General features: G+C 41.6%; 1 protein-coding gene and 1 long non-coding RNA gene across 12 annotated transcripts in view; both read right to left on the bottom strand.

Annotated features, from left to right (window-relative positions):
- Mindy3 (MINDY lysine 48 deubiquitinase 3) overlaps positions 1 to 22901 on the bottom strand; it is a 78596-nt gene that overhangs the window by 30611 nt on the left and 25084 nt on the right. For 6 of the 11 annotated variants that reach the window (XR_010058840.1, XM_063276246.1, XM_017600495.2 and 3 more), the window contains 3 exons: positions 14930 to 15000; positions 10677 to 10757; positions 9010 to 9072 (listed from right to left, as the gene is read on the bottom strand). The exons of 1 other annotated variant lie outside the window; for it this stretch is intronic. Coding sequence is in view for 8 of the 10 variants with exons in the window: in XM_063276246.1 (XP_063132316.1) it covers positions 9010 to 9072; positions 10677 to 10757; positions 14930 to 15000 (215 nt within the window). In the remaining 2 variants the exon portion in view is untranslated. The remainder of the gene's footprint in view (positions 1 to 9009; positions 9073 to 10676; positions 10758 to 14929; positions 15001 to 22901) is intronic. 4 more of the 11 variants (XR_010058841.1, XM_063276247.1, NM_001106122.1 and 1 more) reach the window with 2 other exon arrangements.
- LOC134482608 (uncharacterized) lies at positions 1825 to 8997 on the bottom strand. Its single transcript, XR_010058992.1, has 2 exons — positions 8869 to 8997; positions 1825 to 7680 (listed from the first exon to the last, which is right to left on the bottom strand). It is a non-coding gene; the product is annotated as an uncharacterized LOC134482608 (long non-coding RNA).

The following is a 22901-nucleotide window of genomic DNA, read 5'->3' on the forward strand; positions in this document are numbered from 1 at the left end:
GTTTACTAACATTTTTTAATGCTTGTTTAGCAATGATTAACCCAAGGTTGAAATGCACAATAAACAGATCATCTAATAATATCTAAAGTATTATTTTCAAATGTAAAGTTCTATTAATGCAAATTTACTCCATAATTAGTGCTCAAAGAAGAATCTGTTGCAAGTAATTCATTCCTAAACCCAATTAACAAAAATGCAGAGAACCACAGGTGAAAATAATGGTTGGGGAAGAGCAAGCTAGGAGGGCAAAGGCCAACCACCTTGCTTGTCACACTGCAGCCTTTAAGTGTGCAAGCACAACTCATGCAAAGACGCACACTGAACCGCAGGCACTCGTGGCTGAGAAATTCACTGATTACGGAAGTGTGGGTGCAGTTACTTCCACAAAGAAAACACACAACACATAACATCATCCAGAGTGCAGCCCTGCTTAGCAAGAACTGGCTTTATCTCCTGATATTAAAAAAGAGAAAGTGAGTTTAGGCCTGGGTGCTAACTCTTCAAGGATGACGTTAAAGGACCTAGTGCACAAGGACGCCCTGTGCAGTGACTTCGCAAGTTCTTAAAACAGCAGAGCAGCACAGAGGGAGTCCTGCAGACTCAGGCCCACAGGACAGAGTCCCCTCAGCAGAAAAAAGGTTGTGTTCTGCCAACGCTCAGAGAGCCACAGGAAACAGTCTCCATTCTACTGAATAGGAGCTCGGTTTCTTTCTAGAAAGGAAGAGTCCATTACTGAGTCTTGCCTGCCTACGTCCCCATCAGAACCCCGAGGGGGAGCTCTGCTGCCTGACTTGCTCTGCAGGGAGATTCTGTGACAGTCCCTTAAGTCCCTTAAGAACCAGCACAGGCAGCTTTTGTGCTTTTCTCTCCGGTCCTTAGGATACTGTGTCGCTGAGAGCAATACCACATTTGCTTTTAACACAAGCTCGTGTTTAGTTAGATCTTTAAAAAGACCAGTAGCATATCAGAAAAGATCTACAAAGCACAGTGAGAAGTTCAAATTCCATAAAATATGTAATACATTTTCAATATGGTTTTCTAATGTGTTCATAATATGGTAATATTCATTTTATTGATTTTTAAGAAAACCAGTGTAATAACATTTTCTTACAATCTTATAAAAATTATTTCTCTTTTGTGGGTCAGAAAGAGACAGCAACAGTTTAAAAAGGTTCAGCCTGGTCACTGGGCATCTCATACAACATGGTGAGTACTAGTTCAGCACCTACAGTGACATCACCGAGTGACATCACCGACTCCCAATGGAGTTCCTCATTAAAAGTTTCAATCAACCCAAAGGTCAGTTATTCTTACACAGGCACATGACAGGCTATTTCAAAAGGGAGAAACTTTTCCTACCTACCCTCAAATCACAACAGCAGGGGTTTTTTTTGTTTTTATTTTGTTTTTGTTTCTGTTTTTTTGTGGAGCTGAGGACCCAACCCAGAGCCTTGCCTTGAGCTTGCTAGGCAAGAGCTCTAGCACTGAGCTAAATCCCCAACCCCACATCAGCAGTCTTAACTCTGACAGACACTTTGATGCTGCTTATTTATAACTACTTGTTAGAGTCCCTTTATTCAGTAATACTGTTATTTATAAGTATTGGAATTGGTATTTAAAAGATACCACAGTAAGTTTAAGGAAATCTTAAACATGTAACAAACAGCGCTTGCTTTAGAATGGCCCAAGGCTTCACTAGGCAGAGTCGCTCCCAATTCTGCCACAGTTCCCAACTGAGACCCTGCACGCCTCAGGTCTTCTGGGCTCCAGTTAAAACTGAATGTGATCTGTTGCGTGGTGATCTTTTGCGGAAAGGTCTTTTACTTTATTTTATGTGTACCAGTGTTTGCATGTATGTAAGTATACCTCATGTGTGCTTGGTGCCTACTGAGGTCAGAGGAGGGTGCCAATCCCCACGAGCTGGAGTGTGACAAGTGTAGTGGGTGTTGGGGACCAAAGGTCCTCTCTTCTTAGCTGCTGAGCCATCTCCTCTTAACACTGCTAACAATTTATGTGATTCAATTACTACTACTCTATTCCTCATCTCATTTACTTAAAATTTGTAGTTTTTCTATGTATAACAAAATAGTACATGAAGCCAAGAAGTTTTTGGTAATCAGTGGATAAATACAACTTTGTCCAAGTGAGTAATAATTACCACTTGCGTAGTATGTTTCTACAAATATAAAATACAATAAAAATTAAAAAACAAAATCAAGAAACTAAAGTTCTAATTTAAAAGAGACAAATAGATATAAATAAACCACAATGCAGAAAGCTTAAATGGATTCTTGTTTGAGGTAAAAATTTGCAAAAATAAAACACTCTGTTGGGTTGCTCGGGAAACTTCTTATGTAGATGGTGAGATTTTAGGCTTCGGTTGGAACATTTCTCCGCACTGTAAAATTTACAGGAGAAATACACACCTGCTTTGCAATCAGAAAACAAAGACATACTATTATAGACTTTTGCTTATCTTTTTTTAAAACTTTGCTTATCTTATATGTAAATATGTAAATATATGAATGCTTATTTAAGAATATGTAAAAAAAGAAGCCAAAGTCATCAACAACTCGACACTGGTAGATTTTCAGTGCCATCCATCAAACTATGTATGTGAATTTTTAAAAACTGTTGTGGTTTTATTGGTACAAATTATTACAAAGGTTTTATACACACACATACACACACATACACACACATACACACACATATATATAACTTCACTGATTTAAATACTTTAAGACACTAACATGGAGGCTCGTGTTACCCCTGAGTGAAATGCCAGTCTGCCCGTCAGCTTGCTTCTAGCACGTGGATATAGTCTCTGCCTTCATTTTCAGAATGGAACATAGCATAGCTGCCACTTCTGTTTACATAAAGCTAATACATAAGCTTACATTTTCACAATAATTTAATAGCAGGTATCCAGAACATATAAGGAAATCTAAAAATTAAAATAAGCCTCTAATCAGATGTTTAAATCAAGCTTGCAAACTGCATCTGAATGACAATTATTTTCAGCAAAGCAAAATTTAATTCTACAGATTTCAATCTTTCACATTTTTAATAAAATTCTTTGAGTCATTTGTACATTCAATATTACTACCAATAACTTTTAAATTACCTGGCTTGATACATATCCTTTCACATCATAGAGAAGGCTAAGTTTAATAGGGTTCTACCTGATATTCAGGTAACTTACGTAAACTCGACTGTTTCTGCTTTTTCAGGCATGCAAAATTAAAATTGGCTTTTCTCTCTTAAACATATTTCTTTTGGAATAAAGAATGGGGCTTGAGTCAGTTGTTCTGATAGTTATTTCCTGTGCTTAATGTAAATTAAAATGAAAAATTTTACTCTCATGTACTATCTAAAATAGACTGCCGTGCACCAGCACTTTTGAAAGAATAGTCACTATGGGAGTGATATGGAAATTAGATATGGAAGAGCGGCTTTGAGCTTAGTTCTCTACATACTTGTCTCTCATTGCCTTAATCTCAAGATCACTGGGCTTGCAAGTATCACGTAAACCCTGAGTCACAAGCAAGTGCATTAGAATAGCGAAGCTACACCACCTGTACAACTCATTGAACTAATGTCGCGCTAAGGCCTGCACAGAGCCCTCACCCCTACGTTCTGGCATCTTCGGTAAAGGAAGGTACTCTGCACACTACCAAACCAGCCACAAACCTACAATGGTGTCCTGCCTGCAAGATACGCTAAGACAGTGGTGGCACCAAGCTTGTGCCGATAACTAATCAGTAATTGATTGGACTTAAGGATCCACTCCACAAGATAGAAACTACATTCAGCATTGCTTGGGTTGCCAAGAATCAGAGACTAGATAGCCCAGGGACCTAGCGTAAAGTCAAATAGTACTGATCTAACAAACACCCCCAAAACCCAAACAAACAAACAACAGAGAGCAACCCAACAACAAACTGATAAAATGACTCCTTACAATATTCTGCTGTACTCAGAGATCAGTGCCTTGTTCCACCACCATCAGAGAAGCTGCTTATCTCAGCTTGGGAACACAGATAGAGACTGACATGTACATAGTACCCAGGGAGTGAGAGACCTCGGAATGCTCAGTCCTAAATGGGATGTCTCCATCGAAGCCTTCCCTCAGAGCTCATAGAACCCACGGAAGAGAAGGCAGAAAGAGCCGGGGGGATGAAGCCACCACAGAAACAAGGTCCTTTAAGTCAGCAAGAGCAAAGCCCACATGAACTCAGAGAGGGACGCAGCATGCACCAGGTCTTCTGTGTATGCATTATGGCTTCCAGTTTAGTGCTATATTGGATTCCTGAGTGTGCAAATGAGGGGTCTCTGATTTTTGTGCCTTCTTTTGGGCTCTTTTCCTTCTGTTGGTTTGTCCTGTCCAACTCCCCAGTGAAAGTTTTGTTTTATATTATTTTATTTTGTTAAGGTTAAAATGAATAATGAATGAATGAATGACAATGTAGCCATGTAAAGGTTAACAACTAAGCCGTCGTTTATACCTGCTGAGGAGGGAAAATCCCTTCTTCTGATGGGTGGCACTGGGTTTATCAACTACTGCAGGGGGAGCCTTGTGTTCAGGAGTGCACTCCCCGGTTTCTGTGCGTATGCTTTGGTGTAGTTACAGTTTGGTGCTCTATTTTGTTCTCTTGGTTTTGCTGTTGAGTTGGGACTTTGTTATTTTTCTGCAAAAGAACTTGAGAGTTAGGTGTGCCTAGAATGCCTTGGGGTAGGGGATAGATATGATCAAATATATTTAAATGTAAAAATGGTGTAAATAATAGTTTAAAAAGAATAGCAAAACTGTCAAGCACGTATCTTTGAGTCCCTTGAAGTCTAATCATCGCACAAACATATCTCATTATACATTTCTACATTTTGTCTACAAAACCCAAAGCATCACCAAGTCCTGTCATTTTACCACAGGAAGCAAACCTCTCATTCATGCACTTTTCCTGACTCTATACTATCACTCTGAGACAATTCAGAAAGGGCCTGCTTTGGGGAAGGGAAAGAAAGATGGCAGGAGAGGAAGATAGGAGGAAGACAGATCTTAAAGGTAGAGGGGCATTTGAAAGGGGAATGATGGGGGAAGAGGTTAAGTCAGAAATGGAATGGCAGGGTGTGGGAACTCTGCCAGGGGTACTGTTCCATCCCTACAGGGCACAACCTGGCCGATGGCTGGGGCCCCAGAGAGGATAGCCAAAGCAAACAACAGGCAGTGGTAAAGTCTGTTTCTTCCCCAGACCAGGAGCAGGAAGGACTAGGCAGATTGCTGGCACAGCTGGACTGACACGGCGAAGTTAAATCCTCTGGGCAGGCTGACTACAAGTGGTCTCTGTCTGTCAACTCATCCGGATCACTCATCTGCAAACCTGAATCCTGGGGATGAAGGGTGGAGTTTTGCCTTTGCAGTCATTGCTTGGTACAACAGCAGCTCACCCAAAATTTAGCATTCTCATGCTTCTTTGTCTAAAAAAAAAATTGTTTAAATGTCTGCTTTTCCCTAGCAACAGGATTATCTAAAGAATGTTCAACTTTTAACCCCAAATTGTTTACAGATTATAAATGACGGTAATATGGACATTACTGCAATTCGTCTCTTTTTGTAAATTTATAATTTCACTTTGGATCTACCTCCCACGGGTCAAAGGAACTACCTTAACAACAATTACTTAATCTTCTATTGATGTCTACATAAGTCAATTTACTTTTCACAGACAAGCGGTTTTTGCTCATTTCACGTCCATAATTAACATGGAGTTTTCTTTACCTTAAGCGGATAGGATAAATAAATTCCAACCCTTCCCTCTGCTTTCCCTAGTGTAACTTCCCACTTCCAGGATTAAAATTCCTCTAACACCCATTAAACTGCTAACAGGTTTAGAGCAATGGATAACTATTGGGCTGCCAATCAAACTGTACAGGTTTAATGTGTGCATTAATGCGTGTAAAAAAAGAAAAAAAAGTATAACCCCTTGCACAGATATCCCACTGTCAGGTCTGCAGCCCTGTTATGATTATGCTGCAGGCTGACCCCTATGAAAGCAGCACTGTCTCGGCAGGTCAGACTCAGACCCACCATCTTCCTCGGACCTGCCTGAGGCCGGCAGCTGCCTTTCGTCCAGATACACTGGCTGACTGGAGAATTTGAGACAAGCAGGGTCTCTCCACCAATAGATGAAATCTCTTGCTGGAGCCTAATGGTGACTAAATTTAGTGGAGGGAGGGGGGCTTGCATAGTGCTGAGAAAAAAATGTTATGTCTATGTAAATGGATCAGATATTGTTTGAGAAAAATGCTTACACCCTCAAAAAACAAAACAAAACAAACAAACAAACAAACAAACAAAGCTGTGCAGACTTACTCTTGAGATTTCAATCCACTGAGCAATTAGGTTGGTTCAATAATCCCTTGTCCCCTGGCTCCTAGCCCTCACTTCTCCTCTGCTTATGTTGTGTTTGGTTTTGATGCTTACACCCTGCCTTGTCCAATTGTTAAACAACAGAGAGCAGCACTGCAATCATCAACAGAGAGCAGCAGGGCAAGCATCACTGCTAACTGGGCTCTGGTTCCGTGCCAAGCTGTCCCCAGTACAGGGGTGGAATACTTTAGTGACGTTTCTCCATTAAAAAATAAATCAGGGGGAGATGTGGGAAACTGCTAATTAAGGTCGAAGTCCTCCGTGATCGGATAGCCTCTGGGCTTGGCACAGAATGGGAGACTCCCTTCATTAGCAGGCTTCTCCTTTGAACTTGTCTGGGAAATTTTAAGTCCTGCATAAGCCTCTACCTGAGCAATGTCCCATAGCCTCAATCAGATTACAGGATCCATTTCCTTTCTCCTGATAAACCTCTTCAGGTAGCACCTGAGAGTCCTGAAATGCTTCCCCATGCTAATGAGGCAGTCCAGATACCCTAAGCCCTAGCCAATGACCTTTGCCCATCCTGGATGTTCCTACTCTCAGTCCCTCAAAACTTTATAAACCTCGAGTCACCCTAGTAAGGTTGATCTGCCTCCTGATAGCTGATCATGGTGTGGTTATTAACTGTACACACTCACAGGGCTTCCAACCCTCATCCCCACGCTCAGCATCTCTGCTTCCTTTGATCTACAAGGCCAAAGATCTACAAGAGTGGGGAGACCCACAGAAGGGTAGAGCAGAGGAGGCTACAGGAAGGGGAATAATTAGAAGCCTATGAAAGCCTATTTATAAGCCTCTCTCTCTCTCTCTCTCTCTCTCTCTCTCTCTCTCTCTCTCTCACACACACACACACACACACACACACACACACACACACACACACACACGATCAAATTGACATTACTCTACATAGGGGATAATGCTCTTCCCAGAAGCACTAGAGTACCCAATCAAAAGCTAATGCCAAATGAGGGGTGGCTCCCATCCAGTTGTGGTCGGAAGGGTCACAGAGCGCCCCAACCCCCGACTATACAGACCATGGCCTGCTCTAGGTCGCTTACCAGAATTTGAGGTGTATGATAGCCCGTTTCTGAGCACACCATGTACTTCGGGCACAGTGCAGGGAGAAATCAAGCTGGTAGTGAGAAAGACATTTCTTCCCTGATGGGAAGAGGTCTCAGGTGTCCTACAGTAATTTTCTGAAATCGAATTTCCACTTTAGAGGGAAGCTCCTTAATACCCAGGAGATTCTAAAGGGAGAATTGTTAAGATTCTGTAAACATCTTGAAGCTTCAGAAAGTCCCTAAAACTGACCATATGCGTAAGTCCCTTACCACCCAGTCTACGTAAGCAGCAAAGACGGCTAAAAGACACCTCCAGAACAGCTGGGCTGCCTGGAAGGGCGAGATCAGACAAGCTGTCGGTAAGAGGCAGAGACCAGCAGAGCTACCTGAAAATCAAATCAAATCAAACAAACCAAACACCACCCTATGGAGAGCTGCCTATGAGCTATACAGTAATTCCAAGTTCCAACTTTCACAAGTTGTCACTCAGGTCGGGGTGCTTTCAAAAGCAGTTGTTTTTGAGTCATTTCTGCTCCTATAAGTAACGAGATTCCTACTCCTGTACTTAATCCCATAAAACTGTCCTGGTTCACCCCTAGCTGAGAAGCTGCACAGAGCTGAAGACTGTGAGGAAGCGGTGGGTCGGTGTGGTCTGTAGTAGACACCCCCATTCACATGTGGGCAGCTCGAACTGCCTTCACTGAATTATTTAAAAAAAATGGGGGGGGGGTAGAGAGGCAAGGGATACATTAGGTAGAAGTTAGAGGACGGAATGGGGGTGTCTGATAATAAAGACACATTATATGCATGCATGAAATTATCAAAGGGTAATAAAAAATTACCCTGGACTGAATTATAGCAACTGCATCACTTACCATAAAAATGATAAAATCTGATTAACAGATCACCTGAGTTGGGTTCAACAAGTCTGATTTCTGCCATTAGCACAGTGAGCTGTTCACAGGGAGATTTAAGCCTGTTCTTCTCACAGCCCTGAACTGCATCCCCGGGATGTTTGCCGACTGCATGGCCCTGAGGACCCTCAGGCTAAGGAGTAACATGGTGCACTGTCTCCCCAACGTCACCTCACAGCCGCCTCCAGCTTTTGAGTGTCCAGCTCTTTTCTTTCCGTGGCTCTCCTAAGGATGCGGGTTTGCTTCAACTACTTCCTAAGTGGCAATGCTCTCCTCTCCTCTCTGGTTTAAGCCCACTGCTACCTCAGTGCTCACTTCAGATATCAATTCCTCTAGGGAACATTGGGCTTTTTCAAAACTCACAAGAATCCTCATGGTATTACAGACAAGCTTGTCAAGATCATCACTCTTGGAATTTCTGAGCGGTAATCGGCCATGGCCTCTTCCATCAGATACACACCTCTGCGAGAGCAGGAACAATGTCTACGTTTGTTTAACACTGTAGTCCCAGCATCTGGCATAATTCCAGGCACAAACTATCCCTAGAAGCCATCTGATAACCGAGCACGGGAATAGAGGAGCACAGCTGCGGCCCACGTACAGTGCATAAGGTGTCCAACCGTTTGCAGACAAGGAACAAGGCTTCCTCATAGGCTGCGAAAATCTGTGAGCAAAGAACAAAGGGGCCTAACTCCAACCAGTAAAAACCAAGATCATGACACACAGAGCCAGTCTATGGAAAGGACAATTTCATGTAATATTATAGTTTATTCTAATAAAACGTGGGGGATTAAATTCATGTGTCTTTGAAGCCATAGGTCATACAGAGTGAATAAATTAACCACAAAATAACTGACAAAAATCAAAACAAACAAAAGATAACAGTGAAAATATAAGTAAAAGTGAAGTATTTTACAAAGATCAAACTAAATGGTGAATAGTTCCTTTTATAATTCCAAGAACAGCAAAGCTTCTAGCATTTTCTATGTAGTGAAGAATATACGAATACTTTAGATTTTAGAATATTTTAAATTGAATCCAAATGAATGTTAATAGTTTCATTTACTATTTATGTAATTTTCCATTGAGGCAGAAAGACTGGGGTACAGCATCAGCCTTGGCTACATGATAAGAGCCTATCCCAAAAATTCAAGTCCCCCCCACACACCCACTTGTACAGTTTCATGTCAGCTTTCCCAATGTTAAAGACTAGGGCTGGAGATAAAGTAATTGTTTTACAAGCACACTATCATGTAAATTGAAACTGATTATCTTTTCTAGAAATATATACTAACGAACTGTTTGCTCAGAATTATAAGTGTTCTGTTTCTGGGTTTGATTTCACCCTTCCTGCCTTGAAAGGGAAACTAACAGCAACGCTCAGACGGAAAATAATGTATGGGGATGGCCTGTATTTTTGTACCATTTACAGGTTAAGAAAAAATAACGTGCACCTTATTCCGTACCTCTACGCTTGGCTAACACAAGAAAAGCAGGAAGAAAATAAAACATGAGATGACCAATTCAGTGAAATTTATACAATTTTTACAGAAGGAGACTTACACTGAAAAAAAAAAAAAAACATGCTACCAAGGTCTCTTGGAGTAATTAGAAAAGTACACTTGGAGTAAGGAACCAAGTATACTTCTCTTCTTAGTCCCACGTCCGACAGTTTTTGTTGGTAACAGTACCACAGACATCTGATAACTCTTTGCTGAGTAATGACTACGACCACAGTGCTAAGGAGTCCTTTGTGCTAGAGACTACCAAATAGCCCAGACTCAAGGCCCACAGCACTTCAAAACCTAGGTACTGTTATAAAGGCCCACTGTAAACAGACAGAAAAAGGCTAGCCCAAGAGATGTTGCAAAGAAGCTAGGGTTTAAATTGCCAAAGCTCTTACCACCCCACTGTGGAAAATACTATATCTTGTTAACGAGTAAGATTTAGAAACCATTTTGCATAAGAATCTAAAATAAAACTAAAGTGGTTTCTTCCATGTCTTGGCAACTTCTGAACAAAAGCAAAAGCCAGAGCTCGGAAGCCAGCAGAGGCAAAGCCACGTAATGGAGTGGAGAAGGAGTTCACTGAGGTGACTCCAGCCCCAGAGCAAGGCAACAGTGCGGTGTGAACTGCTAAGGTTTCTGGGAAACATTCCATTTATTACTGGTTCGATTGTCTCTGCACAAAGATCAAACTAAATATGGACTCACAGTGTTACTTGTTTGCCTAATATCATTGTGGGGAAAAAATCCCCGATAAGCATACCTTGGCAAAAAATACGGTGAGGTGAGTTTCGCTGCCAACAATCCAAATAGGGAATTTTGGAGATTTCAAGTAAGAACCAACCTAGAATAAATTCAGCAAAGTAAAACAAATAAATGAAAGATTTTACGCTGTCCCTTAAATACTTGTGCAGAAATACGTGAAGCATAACAAGCGACTCATTAACACTCCTTACCCACAGAGGTTAGATGCTGAGTACAGAAGGGGTCTGAACCTAAGCTTACACTGTGCCTTTAAAGCAGACACTGCGATGCAGGTCTTACACACACATGTCACAGCTGGAAATGAGGACTTTAGGTCAAGAAATCATTCTCAGCTTTTGCTATATTTACAGATAGAATAGTCACTTCAGGATCTCAATTTGGCACAAACTTAGAGGCATAAATTTATAATTACTTTATAAGGTTAAATAACTATATATGTGTATGTGTGTATATACATACATAATTATATATATGATTGTGCCATCCTAAAGGCTATATATCCATATATGAGGTTGTACCAAAAAACTTGTAAGCGTTTCATTTATGACTGAGATAAAAGTTAAATTCTGAGCACACAGTCCATCACGTTTCCATCAACCGATTCTACACTCTCATGAGGACACTCCTTTAAAAGCAACGAATCTTACCAATCCTGTTCGCTCTTTCTCCTCAGACTGGGAAACTGTAAGAAGCTACTTGCAGCACTCAGGGTACATCACCCCTTTTCTATTAGCCAGCAGCCCTTGTTTTAATGCCATCAGCCCCTTGGAATTTACTCTCAGCGTGAGGGAGGTGGCAAACAGGAACTCGTGTACTCACGGGCAGAAAACCCATTGCTTTGTCCTATGAGAGCAGGGATGAGTGAGACGTGCTAACATGCAACGGAAAACCCATCAATAGGCAGGCTCCTTTGAGGACAGCCGAGAAGGGGATGGGTGAGGAAGAGGTGAGCTGCTCAGTTAGTCCATGTGGCTGTGGAGGTGAGCAGAGAGGTGCGTGCATGGTGGCGGGCCTGGCTGAACTTGAGCACTAACTACAGAGCTAGAATCCCAAGCAGTTGTTCTGATGCCGAGACTGAGTCACACACGGGACATTCTAGATACTGCTTAATCTCTCTCAGAAAAAGCACGTGCACTTCACTTAAGGTAGAAGATTAAAAAAGGGGAGGGGTGTAAAATTTTATAGTAGGAACAAAGGGTAAATAAAATGCTGAACCAATGGTGCACTTTTTAATAAAATCAGTCACCAGAGCACACAACAATGCCCTTACTTTGGAAATCAAAACAACAGCCCTCTAGTAGCTGAACAGAATTACCACGTGGCCAGGTAATTTAATCCTGAGTACACTGTAATGTAAAAACATATGCTTACAAAAATAACATACGGACAAATGTCTCCAGTAGCAGTATTTATAAGGGCTAAAATTGTAAATAATCACTCTGAAATCTTAAATATGAACCATTAAGAATAAAGAAGACTCCTGTTACTTAATTATTCAAGACAGAAGTTAAATTTAAAGTTTCACAACATGAACAGTTTTTTAAAAAATATTTAAAACATCCATCAGTTAAAGGACGGAAACAAATTGATACACTATAAAGCAAGAGTGGTTTCAACATAAAAAGAAATAAAGTACTAATACATGGGTGGAGGAACCCAGGAAGCCAAAAAGTTGAATTGTGATGTCTGGTGTGAGGAAGAAGGTAGTGGCTGTCAGATTAGAGTTTAGAGGTAAACTTAGAGTCTCATGGGGGAGGGGAAGGATGAGGAACACCTTCCAGAATTAGACAAGGATGATGGCTACACAGCCTTATGAGTATAACAATATCCATGGAACTATATACATCCAAAATGGTGATCTTTATGATGCATAAGATATGCTTTCTTATTTTTAAATACACCATTAAAAGCATCATTCTTTATTGGTGTGTGTGTGTGTGTGTGTGTGTGTGTGTGTGTGTGTGTAGGAAGGTTATAAATACGTATTGCTTCATTTGTGTTCCTACCTATATATACTCAAAATAAATGATAATTTCATTATTAGGAACCAATCTGTTCCACAATCAAAGAATGGAGAAATGTTTAGATTTATAACATTTATCCCAACATAACTCATGTCCTTTGTGCCATTTCCCTAACTATCTGGTGAGTACGTGTTGACTGAGAACTTGCACACTGATGAACTTACATAGAGCACTTTAGGCCCTGACTGTGGGGTTGGTATCCTGTTCATACACTCGTCTTATTCTCTTCGACTCCTCCTACTCCAGAGTAGTCTATTTGCCCAGACGTCAGGTACCAGACAGTTACAGCCTATGGCACAGATCCTACTTGATTTATTCAAATTAGGACATCGAGACAGCCTAGGGAACCCTAGGGAACCAAGCTAACACCGCCCCTCTTGCCATGTACAATCTGTGCCTGCAGCTCCAATCTGCTGTTCCCCAGTCCCTATCGAAAGTCACTGGTGGCTTGATTGTCAGCTCTCTTTATCTCTAATTGATAAGAACCTTGCATTGGGGCATTAGAATAATCCTGTAAAAGTCTAATACCATTGCAGAAGAGAAGAGAAAAGTCAAGATTAAAAAAAATGAAGAATCACCATAGAGTTATGTCAGGAAATAATTCTGACGTAACTTAAAATCAATCCAAGGGAAAAGTCAGCCATTTATTTAAAGAGCTGGGGCACTGGGAAGTGGCAGGCCACCAGTGGCTGGAACGGAGCAATGGAGGGAACACTGACCATGATAACAGGATGCAGATGAAGACTGTACGCAGCATGGTGATGGGCTAAGTGAGAAATGCTCCCCTGAGTACGTGTGTTTGAACACTCTGCCCCCACCAGTGCTGCTGTTGGGGAGTTTATCAAACCTTAGGAGGGAGATCAAACACTGCTAAGAATGTTTATCACCGGAAGTGAGGCTTAGAGGCTATAGCCTTGGCTCACTTCCTGCTCTCTCTCTGCTTCCTGTTCCTCCCACCATGCTGTGTGTAGTCCCTAACATGATGGATGCTCACCCTCTGGAGCTATAAGTCAAGATAAATTCTTCTTTAGTTTCTTTGGTCAGGTTATTGTATGAGAGCAACAAAAAAAGGCCAACCAACCAACCAACCAACCAACAAAAAAAAACCCTTAAATCTCTATAACTTGGTGACATATAAGTGTGTGTGTGTGTGAGAGAGGGGGGGGGGGAGAGAGGGAGGGAGAGAGAGGGAGAGGGAGAGAGAGAGAGAGAGAGAGAGAGAGAGAGAGAGAGAGAGAGGGAGAGAGAGAGAGGGAGAGAGAGAGAGAAAGAGGGAGAGAGAGAGAGGGGGGAGAGAGAGAGAGAGAGAGAGAGAGAGAAAGGAGGGAGGGAGAGAGAGGGAGAGAGAGGGGGGGAGAGAGAGAGGGAGAGGGAGAGGGAGCGAGAGAGAGAATACTCACTATTTACAAGAAGGTCAGAAGAGACCTGACTTGTTCTTACATCTTTGTTTATGTGCTGTCCTGAAGAAGGAATGATGGCTGACAAACGGTGACAGAAACAGGAACGTGTGTGCATGTAGATGTGCATGTAGATGTGCATGTAGATGCCCCCCACACACACAGAAGAAAGAGAAGATACATCTTCCGGGTTTTTTGTTGTTTTTTGTTGTTTGTCTTTGTTTTGTTTTTGAGGTGGGGAGGGACATGGGAGGGAAGTTTCAAGGAAGGGTTTCCACTGGCTCTGCAGACCAGGCTGGCCTTGAACTCAAAGATCCTCCTGCCTCTGCTGGAATGAAAGTTGTGAGCCGCCGCCCAGCTAAGACAGTGTTAATGTTACTAAAAACTTTCACTGTCACCAGAACCACTGTGTGATATAAACATTTTAAAATGGGGAAAAACCACAAATCTACATCATCTTTTGTCTAAGAATATGGAGTCTTTTAAGTGAGAAAACTGATGTGATATTTATATGCAATATTTAAGGGTTATTGAGGACTGCACAGGTAGGCGCCTCAATTTCAACAATGAAGGTTCAAGGTGAAATAGCTTAAAGCATATTGATAGAGAGCCATGTATTGCCACCTTACAGACTATCTGTCCTTTGCTGTCACCCAGTCCCTTCACAGGAAGGTAGGACGACCAGCCACCTTAATTCCTTAACACTTGGTTTGGGTTGGGAGTCCAGCAAGGAAGTAAGACAGCGATGAGTGGGGAAAGCCAGGAGTTAAGTTAATGACCATAAGAGTGAAAATACTGCCCACAGCATGGACATATGCAAGACAGTTTACCTTACAATAGCGTAAAGCTTCCATTAGTGTTAAGAATCCTACAGTTGCTTGTTCATGGATACCGAGAAGTTCTGCAAGAAATAAACAAAACCAAATTTAACACTGCATTAGTATATGCAAGTCTAAGTAGCAAGTGTGTATATATATGTGCATAAATATATTTACATTCAAACCATGCCAAAATGTTTTCTTTCACCTAAAACTATCTCTAATCCTCTGCACATATTTACTAAGATGTCAAATCAATGATAGTGTGTGCCTGGTCTTACTGTAGTTTGTCATGCTGTGTTTGGTTGATGTCCCTGGGAGGCCTGCTCTTTTCTGAGAGAAGGTGGAAGGGGGGAGAGGGAGAGGGGAGAGACTGAGGGGGTAGGGAGGGAGAGGAAACTGTGGTTAGGATGTAATAAATAAAAAAAGAATAAAAAATTAAATTATACTATATCAAATAATCATGTTATGACTATCATTATAAAATGATACCAGGTAACTTTGTACTGGATAAATGTAGTGATTCAAATGCACATTAAAGCTATTTATGAAACTGTTTAATATAAACTTTTTAGTTAAAAAATTCACTCAGTAACCCAAAGGAATTATTGGAATACACATATATAAATGTGTGTTTGTGTGTATGTGTGTGTATACATATGGATATATACCCATGACATACATATATACACATATATATGTATATGTGTGTGTATGTGTGTGTGTGTGAAGATATATATATATATATATATATATATATATATATATCTCTTGAGTGACCCTGATTTTGTGAAAATGAGCACATTAAGGCATAAGTATTAGTATTTATTATGGGATGATGGTGACCATAACTACACAGCACTTAAAACATGGACATTTCTCCTTCCTTTCTCTTTTCTTTCTTTTTTCCTTCCTTCCTTCCTTCCTTCCTTCCTTCCTTCCTTTCTTTCTTTCTTTCTTTCTTTCTTTCTTTCTTTCTTTCTTTCTTTCTTTCGTTTTTGTGTATTTGTTTTTCAACACAGGATTTTTCTGTGTAGTCCTGGCTGTTCTCGAACCTGCTCTGTAGAATAGTCTGGCCTCAAACTCAGAGACCCACCTGTCTCTTCCTTCCAGTGCTGGGACTGAAGGTGTACATGACACCAGGCCACATGCTTAAGGTTGTGAACCAGTGAGGACTGAGAAACAATCTCTGCCTCGTGAAGGCTAAGAGCTCACTCGGGCAAAGGGAAATGAGGCCAGCTCTCTACATACGTACACACATGAGCACATACTCTCTACACATGTACACACACACGTACACACACACACACACACACACACACACACACACACACACACACACACACAGACTGTCAGGACCTGTTTCCAAGTCGGGACGGTCCTAGAAGAATGGCAATATCTGAATTGAATCTGATGGCATATGCCAAAAATTTTCCAGCCAGAAAAGATCAAATTTTCAACTAAAAGATAAGAAGAATGAAAATTAATGTACTCAGGTAAGAAATGAAAATCTGCCAGAGCTTCCTGGTTTTCGATATGGAGTCTTACAATGTTGTACAGCACAGTTCCAAACCCTTGGTCTTGGGTCCTTCCGTGTTAGGCTCCTCTGTACCTGAACCACATTCAGTTCCTTACACATATAAACGTGGCAAGCCAGCCAGACAGTGGACGGAAGACAGCAAGAAGCACGTTGTGGATTTGTGTGAAGACAGAGCATGACTTTACTTCTACACAACTGTGGTCGAGCCTGGCTAAACACTGACCGGCCACCAGCAGACAGACGGCTAAACTCGTTGGTATAAGGTCAAGGAAGTGGTAAGCCAGGAGAGCTGAAGCACCAAAGATTCTGTGTGAGATGCTACTCACATACAGGTGGACCTGCAGTGGTGACAAGGCTGTCACAGACTAACACTTAAAGCTAATGCACAGTAAGTAGGACCATAAACAAGATTAAAAGAGCTTTTCTCCAGTACAATTCCAAATAGGAAAAATATTACTATCACAAGCGTATCTACTATCTACAAGTAAAATCTCTTTGGAATTGTCAATAAACTTTAGGAATATTAATAGTATAAATAAAAATGTTAGTCTTTGGGTTGCAGGAAGTAGGGAATAGGAGAACAGCGAACAGCAGAGAGGGTAGAAATGAGAGTCTACAGTTAGCGCACAGGCTGCTTCCTTTCTTCTAAAAGGCAAACAGTGGCAACATCTTCCTCTTCAAAGAAAAACACTTTATGTAGAGAACTAGGGTCTACAATTTTATTTCTAAAATCAATTACTACCACCTAGTGTTACAGCTAGATACTACACCATCTATTTCCTTGGCTTTAGTCAAATGTCTACAATGATTCATTTAAAATACCATTTAAAATACAGAAAGTTAGGCCTCTGTCTATCTTGGGGATGAAGTATTTATATCTGGTCAGGAATCACATGCTCAGGTATCAGGTTTAGATGTTACGTTTTTCTTTTCTTCCCTCCTGACTTTTTGAGAAAATGTCTCACATACTACGAGCTGCCTCAGTGTACTACACAGCTGAGCACGGGCCTCGAACGGGCCTCGAACTCCTGACCTTCCGCCTCTACCTTCCATGTGGAGAATCCTACGATGACTAGCACCATTCTCAGGCCCTTGAGCAGAATACAAACTTAATATTATTGTCGTCTTAGACTTAGCACATCAGTCAAACTAAATCTAAAAAGTTTTATACCAAGTTGTGAAAAGTATTTGCATAGCATTTACTGAACCTACCTGCATTGGCTTTTCTTTAAAATGCTCAGAGTCCTTACCTTTCGCTTACAGGAAACTGGTGATTGCATGGCCATTTTGCCACTGCCTATGGTATCTCGTAAGCATCTCAATTCCTGACTGATCTTTCAAAACTGCTATTTGGCTTGATGGTAAAGAAATAGGACTAATTTTTGGCCCAAAGGTAAGATTCAATTTTATAACTGAAAATAAAGGTTGTCTATACTATACAACATATCCTGAAATATGTATTCATTATAGATTGGTTAAATTAAGCTAATTAAAACACACACACACACACACACACACACACACTCACACACACACACACTCACACACACACACACACACACACACCTTTCTTTAAAAAAAAAAAAACAAACAGGAGAAAAAAAAGAGAAAGAAATATCATCTAAGCCAGATACCTGAGCATGTGATTCTTGACCAGATCTGAATAATTCATCACCAAGATAGATGGAGGCCTAATTTCCTGAGCATGGTATTTTAAATGGACCACATTTGAAAACTTCCTGCCTCATATACATATTTTGAGAGACAACAATACTTAAAGTCTACTCTGGGTAATTTCCAAGCAGAGACTAGTCCTTACCTACAGTCAGCATGCTTTACCACAGACCTCGTAAACTTACTATGTGTAGCAGCAAATTCCTATTCTCTCACATCTGCCCAATCCCTTCCCTCTCTCCCCACCACATTTTACACTCTATTCTGTCAGCTCACCTTCTGGGGAGCCTAACTGGGTCTGCCAGTGCTCAGGCTGCTATCTTCTGTTTGCCAACTGTCACCTCTCCCCACTATTTAGGAACTTATAGGAGCCCTGCTACAGTTTTTAAAATTTGATGCTATGTTGGAAAACAAGTAATCACCCTACATGTAGCAAACACACCCTGAGTGTCAAGCACTGTTAAAAGAAAGAAAGGAAGAAAGAAAGAAAGAAAGGAAGAAAGAAAGAAGGAAAGAAAGAAAGAAAGAAGGAAAGAAAATAAGGAAACAAAGGCAAACCGCAGAGGTGAAGATGACCGATTACCTCAGGGGCAGTTTGGTTTGGGAAGCAAAGGACTAGATAGAAGTGCCAAGTGCCCAGAAAGTAAAACTCTCGGGGCTGAGGCCCTGGTCCCTTTCAGCAGTGAGAACTAGAAGGTCTCCTTCAACAGCTGACATATGAAGTGAGCGCAGAAGGAAGGACTAGACAGGCAGAGGTAGGAAAGACACAGGCCTCAGACACAGAGGAAAACACAGCGAACTGCAGTATTTTGTTCAAGCACAGGTTTATGATTGTGGAAAAATGAGCTGGAAGAGGTTACACAGGATCTTAAGTAAGGTTAAAAAAATCTATAATATAGAAAACAAAGGGGGCTTTTATAAAACAAAAGCAATAGTTAAAAAAATAAAGCAATTAAAAAGCCTGATATTTTATTTTAGGAAAGTTACTTACAATTTCAATTTAAAATCTATGTTTTAAAAAAGATCATAATGGTGTTTTTCCCCCAAAATACAGTTATGTATTAAATTTTGTGCTTAAAGAATAAATAACTAAGACTCAGTTTAAATTAAATGAGAAAAAAAGTGAAGATCCTTTTTAATCCACTGACGGCTCCCTGGGGGTTCCTTCCTGAGAGCTACTCTGCCTTCACACTGAGGAGCCTGCTCTCTTAGCTTACACTCATGTGGCAGTGCTAAAGCATTCTGTTAAGAGCAATACAGGGCAGGAAAAGGGGTTGTTTGATCCATAGTTCCAGGTCACAATCTATTATTATGTGAAGACAGGCTGAACTCAAGCAGAAACCACAGGAGAAAGCCGCTTGCTGCCTTACCACTGAGCACACTCCCAGGCTTCCGGCTGGCTAGCTTTCTTAAACACAGCCCACGCCCTCCTGTCAAGGGATGGTACAGCCATAGCAATCCTCAGTCAGCCACAGCCACAGCCACAGCCACAGCCACAGCCACAGCCACGGCCACGGCCACGGCCACGGCCACAGCCACGGCCACGGCCACGGCCACGGCCACAGCCACAGCCACAGCCACAGCCACAGCCACAGCCACAGCCACAGCCACAGGATGTCTCAGTCATTGTTCTGTTGCTATGAAGACACCACAACCAAGGCAACTCTTATAAAAGAAAGCATTAATTGGAGGCTGGCTTACAGTTTTAGAAGGTCAGTTCTTTATGAGTACAGTAGAGAGCAAACAGGGATGGTGCTGGGGCACTAGCTGAGAGCTTTGCATCCTGATTAAGAGGCAGCAGGAGGAGAGAGAGAGAGAGAGAGAGAGAGAGAGAGAGAGAGAGAGAGAGAGAGAGAGAAACAGACAAAGACAAAGAGACAGACAGACAGACAGACAGAGACAGACACTGAGCCTTAGCCTGAGACTCAAAGCCCACCCTCAGTGACACACTTCCTCCAAGGCCACACCTACTCCAACAAGGCCACACCTCCTAATCCTTCTACTCCCTCTCAGCCAGGTCACCCACTGGTAGCTAAACAAGCAAATATATGAGCCTGTGAGTGGGTGGGGGCTTTCTCATGTAAACATCACACAAGCCACGCTGATTTGGGCTGCTCCTTAATGAACAGGCATTGTGTCTTCCTAGGTGGTTCTAGGTTGTGTCTGTGGTAGCGCTGACAATGAAAAGTAGCCAGCACATCATTTACATTTACTCTCTGAACACTGAAATACGCAATCCCAGTCGAGTTAGACATGCATGCAGACTTGCACTATAAAATGCCTGACTATCTCAAATGTGCATTTAACTACAATATCTAACTTCATCTAGCAATCTGGCTCCAGCTAATAAACCATGTGGTTGAAAGTAATACAATTTCAGGATAGCAGCACTTCTGATCTATTAATCCTGATAAATCATAATTGAAAATGATATTACTTAATTGTAGAAATGATAATATTCCTTAGAGTTTACACTTCCCTATTTTCCATTTATCTTTAAGTTAACTATTGCTTATACTTAACCATCAAATAAATGTATAAAAATGATGAATGGATAAGACATAAGAAAGTGAAACATTTGAAGAAAATATTGGTTTATTTGGGGAATTGATATGGAAGAACAACAACCAAATCCTAACTGAAACAGGAAGCCTCGAACGATTCAATCTTACAGAAGTGAAACCCTGGGGAAGAAAAGATATAACTAAACAGAATTTACCTAAGAAAAGGTTGGGAGAGACTCCCTGCGCTATGAAGAACTAATGGACTTCCAGAGCCTCAGAAACTGTGGTAAGCAACCCCTCCCCCTACAAAAGCGGATGACAAGCAGAAGAAATTCCCAGAGGGCAACATGGCTACAAGCTTACATATGAACAAAGGACCGAGCTCAGGTTCATCAGGAAGCAGAACAAACGTCAACTAAAATGTGTAATCACTTGTCAAAATCTGACCAAATTTTAAAGATGGACAATGTTCAGTTATCCACCAGGATACAGAAAAACCAGAAATCTACAGTCAGAAAGATATACTTTATTAGCTGTGAGGCACATTTTAGAGACAAAGTTGCCATTAATTGTTACACAGATATTCCTCAAAAGAGTAAATCTTCTGAGTATTATCCAGGATTTCGAGTTTAAAGAAAGCTTGAAAACACGCGCTCTCACGCACACTCCGGCATGGACGCCCTGACGGCGTTAGTCCTGAGGCTCAGGTAGCCACTTCAGATGCCCAGCAGTCCATGGTGAATAGACTCACCACACAGTGCAGTGCTGCTCACCAATGTAAGGGAAGCGCTGGTGTAGGGAACACGGTTCAAAGGGAAAGGAATTCGTCACAAACACCAGACACCACACAATTCTATTTATGAGTTGTCAGTGTGCAGTGGACGGATGGAAATATGGGGAGCTGATGAGACCGGGATTGCTTTATAAAGTTATTTCAGTTTTGATTTATTCTACATTTTGACTGCGTGGCGTGCATAGTACAAAAGAAAAAGTCAACCTGTGAGTAAATCCTTGAAACCCATCTAGTTTAGCAAGTCAGTCTTGCAGGAACGTTGACTAGGACTGCCTCACACAGCGTTTCTCACAGATCTGTCTAGAGTTGTCAAACTGGAAACCACAGGCTTAGCAAGGTAAAATGCTTGAGGCAAAAGACACACATGACAGTTCAGACAAGTAACCTTAATAAATAAAGGTAAAAATTTCTTTCTCCATCCTCCACTGAACATTCCCAGGTCACACCTAAAATCCTCCACCACCAGGGGGGATTGCTGCTAGTTAGATAAAACAGAAGACACAGCAACAACCCCCAACCCAAGAGCTTACAAGTGGAATCTGCTCCAGACCCCTCCTCATCGGAACTCAAGGAAGCTGTGTTTCTAGAGCAGTGACTCCCATCTCTCCTCTCCTTTACTTCTGCACATTACTACACTTCTGAGACCACCAGTAAACCTCGGTGTCTTGAATGCCCTCAGGTGAATGAAACCTGTTGCTTTTTCTCCCTTGCATATCATTTCTTCTAAGGAACGTCTACTGCCAAGACTGCTTCACTCATGCCCTGTTTCCCGTGGCTCCTATAAAACTGGCTCCTTTCCTGTGTGCAGCCGAGGCAACTCCCAGTCAGTAAAACGAGAACTGTGCAGCCCATCAAAGGCCTCGGTTCTACAAGCAAAGTCCTCGCCACAATGCTGCAGAGCAGCTCCCTTAAAAGGTAAGTGGTTTGCATCTCAGTCGTCTTATTAAAGAATTACTCTTCTTCCCCCATTCTGCTAGAATGAGATGTTACACAGCTCTCTTTCAACTCTATACTGTGGACAGGGACCTGTGGATTAACTTCTTTCACGTGGGCGAACACCCCCTTTCAGGATGCCTAGCACTGAAGTACATATGTACAGTACATAATGGCAGTATATTGGAAGGATTAAGCATAGCGTCAAAACATACACACCTGTGAGGGCTTTCCCATGCTCTACGTGTTAATGCGGTATTAAAGCAGTTTAAAATCCTGCTAATTCTCCTCACTTCACCTTCATCTCTAACATGAAAAGTCCTACAAGCTCTATGTCCCGTAGACCCTACCACAGAAGGTGTTCTACACAGAACAAGCAGATGCTTCACCATGGACAGAAATCCGGGTGCTTTAGTTCCTGTTGTTTCACTTTGGGCAAATTAATAATCACCCAAGTCTTAGTTTCTTAACCAAACTGGGGTTAAAAACACAGATCCAAAGTATATTGCTTATAGGAAGGAAATAAATAGGCCATTCTCT

Source organism: Rattus norvegicus, chromosome 17 (assembly GCF_036323735.1).
Source record: "Rattus norvegicus strain BN/NHsdMcwi chromosome 17, GRCr8, whole genome shotgun sequence".
NCBI lineage: Eukaryota > Metazoa > Chordata > Mammalia > Rodentia > Muridae > Rattus > Rattus norvegicus.